At 36.8% G+C, this 8,339-nt stretch overlaps 1 protein-coding gene across 2 annotated transcripts in view; it reads left to right on the forward strand.

The window, feature by feature from the left end:
• Window positions 1-8,050, forward strand: part of ARMC3 (armadillo repeat containing 3) — a 74,518-nt gene extending 66,468 nt beyond the window's left edge. For both annotated transcript variants that reach the window (XM_090268032.1, XM_090268033.1), the window contains exons 16-18: window positions 2,191-2,391; window positions 4,295-4,457; window positions 7,787-8,050. In XM_090268032.1, coding sequence (XP_090124158.1) covers window positions 2,191-2,391; window positions 4,295-4,457; window positions 7,787-7,996 — 574 coding nt within the window. In that variant the 3' untranslated portion in view covers window positions 7,997-8,050. The remainder of the gene's footprint in view (window positions 1-2,190; window positions 2,392-4,294; window positions 4,458-7,786) is intronic.
• The last annotated feature ends 289 nt before the right edge of the window (window positions 8,051-8,339 follow it).

Raw genomic sequence — 8,339 nt, forward strand, 5'->3', positions numbered from 1 at the left:
CTGAGGATATACCCATTGATTCTAGAGAGAGAGGAAGGGGGAAAGAGAGTGAGAAACAACAAGACAAGAGAAACATTAATTGGCTGTGTCCCACACACGCCCCAACAGGAACTCAGGATGATGCTCCAACCAACTGAGTCACACTGGCCAGGGCTGCCTTTAGGTTTTGATAGTCTATTCTTGATGTGTCTGAGAGTGAAATTCTTTGGATTTATTTTATTGACACTTATTAAAATTCTTGACTATGTGGATTTATGTCTTTAACCAAATTGGGGAAGCCATCTCAGTCCTAATGATTCATTTTTTTTTCTGTACTTCATCTTTCTCCTCTTCTCCAGGAATCTGATGACACCAATATTAGATCTTTTTTTTTATTTCATGACAAGTGCCTGAGACTGTCAGTTGTTTTTTCAATCTTTGTTCTTTTTGTTATTAGGATTGGATAATATATATTGATCTATCATCAAGTTTATGGATTCTTTATTCTGTTATCTCTATTCTCTTACACTCATTCAAAAAGTTATATTTTTCTAAGTTTTGATATTGTATTTGCAGCTGAAAAATTCTATTTTATATCTCCTATTTCTTTCTAAGACTTTCTAACTTTTTATTTCAAAAGTGTTTGTTACTAATTGCAGCATTTTACATCTGCATCATCTTGGCATTGATGTCTATCGATTGTCTTTTCTTATATGAGTTGAGGTTTTCCTGGTTCTTTGTATGCTGAGTAATTCAATTGTAATATCATGTTATAAATCCTACAGTTCCCATTTATGGGTCTTATACACAGTCTTAGAAGAGTGTTCTGTTGTGTGTGTGTGTGTGTGTGTGTGTGTTTTAGCAGGTACTTGACCCCATTGTTTCCAGTCTTCAGATTCCAACCAGCATTCTGTGAGTTGTCATTCCACTGTCAGTCTCATTGTCAAAGGCTTTGCAGTGCCATTTGAATCAGTCCTACATCTGTGCCAACTAGTTTCCAATTTGGGATCTGGGGAGTGGTCTATCCCATAGTTCAATCCTCAAAACCTATATAGGTGCTTTTTTGAATCAGAATCATGCACCCACAGCTTTGGAGTAAGTGTAGGTATCCGTAAACAAATTTTTATGGTTGCTTTCCTGAGCTCCCTCCTCTCCTTGATCTTCTTTGTCTTTTCTGGTTCATCGGGGCTTCCCTTTTGGTCCTCAAGCCAAAAACTTTATTTACCCTGCCCTGATACACCCTTGCCATGACTGCATCCATATCAACAGCCAAACAGCAGGAGGACTGAGTGAGTATAAGGTAGTTTCAAGCTCTTAGGGACTCTGATGACACAACTGCCACCACTGTCACCAGATTGCTTAGGGGCTGGAGCACAAGAAAATAGAGAAAAATAAGAAAACAACCAGGGTTTTTTTCTACTTTCCCTCTTTCCTGCTTCTCAGACAGCTTTCTCCTTGAACTTTCATCATCTGTGCTGATGATGCCCACTTTCAGGTTTGGGACAATGTTTAGCTCAGCTTGTAGAATAGTGGACAAAAATTAAAAAGTTAAACTCACCAACAGTTCAGTAGTAATTCCATGTCTTCTCTGGTATTTCTGCTACTAAGCAGTGTGCAGATGATGTTTTATTGTGTTGTACACTTAAAACCCATATGGTTTTATTGGGCAATGTCACCCTAATAATAAATTTAATAATAAAAAAAGAACTAAGTACATTTCCCTAGATAAACTTTTGGTGAGTCCTCGCTCCTGCATGACATGAATTCTATGCCATCCTTGTTTTGTTTTGCTTTTTTCTATGTTTTGGATAATTTTTCTTAAAAATTGTGATACAAATTCTTCCCTTAGAAGGTGTCAATTGAAACAAAAGATGGTATGAAGGCAGCATAGACTTCCTGAGAAGGCAACCTATTTTTCCCTAGTCAATACATATTTATTACATACTTATGATGAGCCAGACATCTTGCTACACACTTGTGCAGAAGACCGATAGATCATTTTCATGATATATATCAATCCTGTAGTGTTCTCCTGAACTTTAATTTCTACTGCAAAACATAGGAACTCTAAAACTATCATTGTCATTGAAAATTTGACAACTGTGTAGTATGGTCATTGAGGTATAAACACTATTTCTGGGATGTTCTTTAGATTAACTCAGAGCACAGTGAGTACTTATTCATTTTGATTGCTGTTGTTTACTACTAAAGGAAAGGCAGAGGAAAGAAAGAGGAGGAAAAATTGAAGGAGGAGGAAGAGTTTACAGCAGTACTAAAATGGGCTGGAGAAGGAAGCCCTGATAAAGAATGGTATCCTCCCTCTGATCCCGACTTCTGTGCTTACGTGTATGAAGTAACCAAATCAATATTTCCCATAAGAAATATAAAGGAACAGATTGAGGCTCTTGCAAAGTAAGTTGTCTATATACACATATACATTTTCAATTTCTGAAAAATATTTTTTTTATTTTAGTGGTTTGCATTTTTAGCCGATTTTCAGACAACTAGGTCATAAGAAAATTGAACTTTATTGCTCCCTACCTCTGACTCTGAATCAGAAACACAATCAATTGAAAAGAAAAGCCTCAGTTTCTATTTTAGATGAGATTTCTGCCAAGAATCGGAACTAGGAGTTAGAAATTGCTTAACAAAAAATGCTTATGTATATGCCAACTATGCTTTATTAAAATAAATAAATAAATACATTTTAAAATATATTTTATTTTTTAAGAAAAACAGGTGAAAATGACTGTCACTTTCTCCTGCTAAACCAGGGAAAGTATCTTTCAATGTGATCCTGAAGAAGTTATGAATGAATTGAAAGTTTGAAAATTAAATTGTTCCTTGGGTATATGGGGTACTCACAATTTAAAGAAATTCTGTTGTGAATTATTTTTAAACTCACAAGTTGTTTACTGATATAATCATCCTCTATTTTTATGTTATATGTTTTATGTTGCTCTAAAGTGGCAGCATGAGTATTCTAAAATGTTTGGGCAGGTTCAGAGTGTTTAATATGATTCCACTAAGAGAAGGTGAGAACTTAACTTGGTAGTTATAAGGGAATAGGAATCACCAGAGACGGAGGATGCCTTCTTGACTGACACCAACCAGTGTAGGTGAGCTACAGGTTTGTGCAACAGCTGCGGTCTCCATGGGAACTTGTATCTATTCCAAACAGAAGTGAGCGGCACTCATCAAACCTCAATATGACAACTGCAAGAAGCACAGCCATTGACTTCTTATCATGGAGATCGGGAAAAGAACATTTTTGGCTACCAAAGATTTTCTTCATGTCCTTGAGAAGTGATGGTTTAAGCAGAACTCTGATTTAGCTCATTTCAACATTTGTCAAATTTCCTCATATTTGTTTCTATCGGAAATACTTTTCATCATTCCCAAACACTTGTTTTTTAACTCTAAGCCTACATTGAGGTAGAGACATAGAGATTTGTCCCCAAGCTTTTGGTTGCTAGCCTTCATTACAGTACACCTGGCCAGTAAGACTGCGGGTCAGGTCAGTAGCTTTCTCCTCAACTCTTTCTCTTGTTTTTCATCATTGTTTTTTGCTCAATTCCATATATGACAAGGAGAAATTCTTTCTCTAAAATATGCAATTTTTCTCTTACTCTAAGATACAGTAGTCTTAGTCTACAGAGGGTTTTTGCAGGTGCGGTTACTGATTTCTTCAGTGAGAGCCTATTAGAAGAAATCCACAGGCAAAGTATACCACAACCATCTTGGTTCACCTGTTACTATCCTTTTTGTTTCTTCCTCTCTCCTCTAACTTCAATGTTATGTAAATGTCGTGTCTTTCACTAAATTTAAAGCATAATGAAATTTAAAAGAAAAATACTATAAAACTTTAAAATATTTGGAAATCTAATGGGAAAATTTCAATATTTTTGTCTAGTCTCTGAGTTTAAATTTCTTAAAAGAAGGACCACATGTTAGTACAAAGCCTTGGATTTCAGACTAAAACATTTAGAAATGCTTTTCAAGAGTAGGATAAAATTCTAAAACTCCACTGATACAAATTTAGTGATACTGATTCATATCTTATTGGGAAAATTAGCATTCATTTCTCTCCATATGTTGAATAAAATTGTTAGAATTTCACTTTATATATGATGCTTTGAATTCAGTAAGCCTAATGTTAACCTAGTTATAGTAAGTACATTTTTAAAAGTAAAGCAAATAATAAAATCAGAGGGAATCTAGTTTTTATAAATATAATTATACATATAGTTACACTCAAAGTGTCCAAAGTGAGATATTAAACTTGATTGATATGATCTCAATGCAATTGACACAGGTATGTGGCAGAAAAAATGGGTGGTAAAATTCCAAAAGAGAAACTACAGAATTTTGACTGGGAACTTCATATAAGTGAACTAAAATTTCAACTTAAATCCAATGTTGTACCAATTGGACAGATCAAAAAAGGAATCTTCTACCATCGAGCTTTGCTTTTCAAGGTATTTAAGATGTTTTGCCTCATTTTCCATTAGGTAAAAAATGTTTTCTCTTTATCATAATAGAGTGAGCCAACTGCCAACTGGATAATATGAACCCTATCACTTAGATTTGAGATATATATGTATGTGTATATACATACACAGAGGTACATATATATTCATAGACTACTAAAAACATATTCATTCAGCATTTATCAGACACCAATTATAGGCCAGGGCCTCTTCTAGGGTCTAGAAATAAGAGATACTGAAGTAACAGACCCTGTATACAAAGCACACCTAAGCCAGACTTGTGGGTTCTAAGGTGATGTCAGGGAAAGTTTCAGGAGAGAAAATGATATATTAGAGGTGACATAGGATTTCAATAGGTAATAAAGGAAGACAAGAGTATCCTAAACAAAGCAAACATTTTATACAAAATAACCAGGTATGAGTCAATGGGCCATTTGGGAAATGTAGAATAGTTTGTCTAGATAAAGAAAGAGGGTTAGATGAGACTAAAGGACCAGATCACAAAGCACCATGTGAGTAGCCACTGAAAGTTATTAAGGGGAAATGAATGGGCAACATTATTTTCATAGACCATTCAGGCAACAGAATGTGGAATGGATTAGAGCAGGGGCAAGACTGGAGACAGGAAGACCAGCTGAAAGGTTACTAGAGCAAGAAGTATGGGTGACGTATACTGAATCCATAGTCAAGGATGTGAAAGAGGGGTGAATTTAGAGGGAGATTTAAGAGATAAAAGTGAAAGGAGTTGGTGACTGCCTAGGTGTGGTGTGAGAGAAAATACAAGAAGAACAAAATGATTTCTAGGTTCTAAGCTGGGCAGCTGGTAATAATGGCATTATTCACTGAGGTGAGGTATTCTAGAGAATGATCAGGTTTAAGAGATCTTTGTTTTTCTCCATTGTATCCACTGTCTGTAATATAGAAGTTAAGAAAATGGTTTCTAAACTATAGACTGAATGTATAAAATTCTTATCCTCTCCCAAATACTTGTAAACCTCATTACATCCGCGTGTATTTTGCCTCCAGTTCCTAGCTAATTCTATTTATAATCCAGATGTCAGTCTTTCCTAATTCCTTGAATTTCTTGTTATCAATTCTTCTTTCCTGTCTTTAATCTCATTCTCTCTCTTAGCTGTTTCTCCTTTAGAATAGAAAATTAAATCTATAATATTTAAATATGTTTTCTTTTCTCATAATTTCCACAACCACTATTATAACTCCTATTATCATGACACTATCATTTTGAGCTATATGCCAGGCTCTTGGTAAATAAAATTGTGAAGAGTCTCAAAAATGCCACAGGTGAAATGACTCCTTGTTTTAGAGGTAAGAAAGCAGATATTTAGAGAAGAAATTTACCTAAGGTCAACCAGAGGTACAATTGGAATTTGAATCCATGTTTATCTGAATCAAAACCTACCATAATGCTTCTACCCATACATGGTTCTCATTCCTGGTTAAAACTGAGTCATCTCAACTCTTTGTCCCTTTTTGGCACACTTTTCATTTTTCTTCTCAGCTCACTGCAATGAGGATGCTCCCTCTCAATAAAGATGATAGTGGTCTATTGCCTGTCTTACTTGATATGTCTAAGAATTTGTCAGCAATCAGACTTTTTTTGACACCATTCTCTTTAGTAACTTGTCCTCTCTTACTACTTCATTTCAATTTCCTTTGGAGACTTCTTCCCTCCACCCCTCTCTTAAATGTTGCAAGGCTCTGATACAGGCTCTTCTCTCTTCTCCTTTTATGTACTTAACAGGATACATCCTCACCCTGTGCTTCTGACTGACCAGCTATATATTGGAGGTTCCAACAATCCCATCCTTGGGTTCGATTAATTTGCAAGAGCTGTTTACAGAACTCAGGGAAATGTTGTACCTACTAGATTACCATTTTATTATAAAAGAATGTAACTTAAGAACAGTCAGGTAGGGAGATGAATATAGGTTAAGGTATGGGGAAGGAGTGTGGAGCATCCATGCCTTCCTCAGAAGGGCCACTACCCCAAATCTCTACCTATTCACCAACCCAGAAGTTCTTGAACCCTGTCCTTCTGGGTTTCTGCAGAGACTTCATTACATAGGCACTGACCATTGATTGATTCAGCTTGCAGTCCCCTCTTTCTCCACAGAAGTAGTGGAAGGGAGTAGGACTGAAAGTTCCAAAACTCTAATCAAGTGGTTGATTCTCTGGGCAGCCAGCCCCATTCTCAGGTGAGATCCAAAAGCTACCTCATTAGCAAACAAAAAACATATTTATGGCTCTCATCATTTAGGAAATTCTAAGGATTTTAGGAGTTCTATGCCAGAAACCCTGATGAAGACCAAAATATATTTATTAGAAATCACAATATCACAGAGTGCTATACATCCAGATAAATTTGCATTAACACATGAATACAGAGATGATTGAAACAACACAATTCTTGCCTTCTAGTACTAGGAACATTTATTGAGTCCTCTGTGCCAACATTCATAGCTCTAACTACTTAACATGTATTAATTCACTTCATCTTTACAAACACCTTATGAGGAGGGTGGTTAGACCGTTGTTTTTCTCATTTCACAGATGAGAAAAAATGGAAGAACACAGAGGCCAAGTTATTTGCATAAGGTGACAACAACTAGTAACTGGGCAGGTTGAAATTCAAACCCAGGCAGTCTGAGCCAGCTCTCTTACCCACTAAATGTGGTTAAGAAGTTTCCAGATTATTTTAAGGTTACTTTCTTTTAATAACCTCAACATCAAGACAAATTGAAGAGATAACTCCCTAAAAACATAAACAACCCCTGAGGAGGTGGCAGCAGGCAGCCCAAGAAGGACCAAGCACTCACAATTTCCCTCCTTCTGTACAACATCTGTCTATATACATCACATGGAATAAATTGGTTAGAAGTAGGTCCCCACCCATTTGGTCCCTCCATTCAATCCCATTGTGTATCATACCCGAAGAGCAGCCTAGGAGCATGGAAAGATTGATAGATGCACTAGTGCTGAAAGCCCGTGGAATAGCTTTTCTCCAATGACATTATCAATCTTGTGCTGATACAATGCAGTGGAGCTGTCTGAAAAATGTCACTTCCCAGCAGGGCCTACACAGAGATTTAAAATCTACAGGATCTTGAGGAACAAGGAAACCCACCACATTTTATCAGCTCCTATCACAATATTTCACATTTTTTCAGCCTCCTACCTAAGCTCTTCTTTGCAAAAGTTGTATATTTCACATTCAACCAACGTGGATCTTACAACTAAGGATTTTCCCCTGCCCCGCTCCCTCACACTCTTGGTTGATCTTGTGTTTTCTCCCACAGGCTCTGGCTGATAAAATTGGCATCGGCTGCTCTCTGGTTCGAGGGGAGTACGGCAGAGCTTGGAATGAAGTTAAGCTGATGAACGGATCTCAGAAGGGAGTGATTGGGGGTCTCCCTCCTCCTGAAATATACATTGTAGACCTCACATTCCATCCAGGTGGACTGATGAAGCTCAAAAGTAAAGAAGCAGACCTTTACAGATTTCTCTAAAACTACAAGATACAGAAGGATTCCAACAGATTTATTCTGTATCCTTTCTATGAAGTTCACCCATTACTTTTATTTCTTTAACTGAAAGTATTAGAAAGCTTTTCTCCATGTGGAAATGAGGAAACTTGGGTTGACACCGTTGTGCTTCTGATTTCAGGCTTTGGCAAAAGTTTGGACTGATTAGATAATAATGTGCTTACTGTCCCTTATGAAAAGCTTATTATTGTCAAAATTAATCCACCCAGTGTTTCCTAAGGACCTGTCTGCCCTTTGGGACTTCTGTTGTAGAAACACTCAGCTGCTGCTCCCAGATAGCTCTGTGGCCTTGTCACTGTCATCCTTC

This window comes from Furipterus horrens, unplaced genomic scaffold, assembly GCF_987537825.1.
Source record: "Furipterus horrens unplaced genomic scaffold, mFurHor1.1.pri manual_scaffold_2, whole genome shotgun sequence".
NCBI classification, from domain to species: Eukaryota; Metazoa; Chordata; class Mammalia; order Chiroptera; family Furipteridae; genus Furipterus; species Furipterus horrens.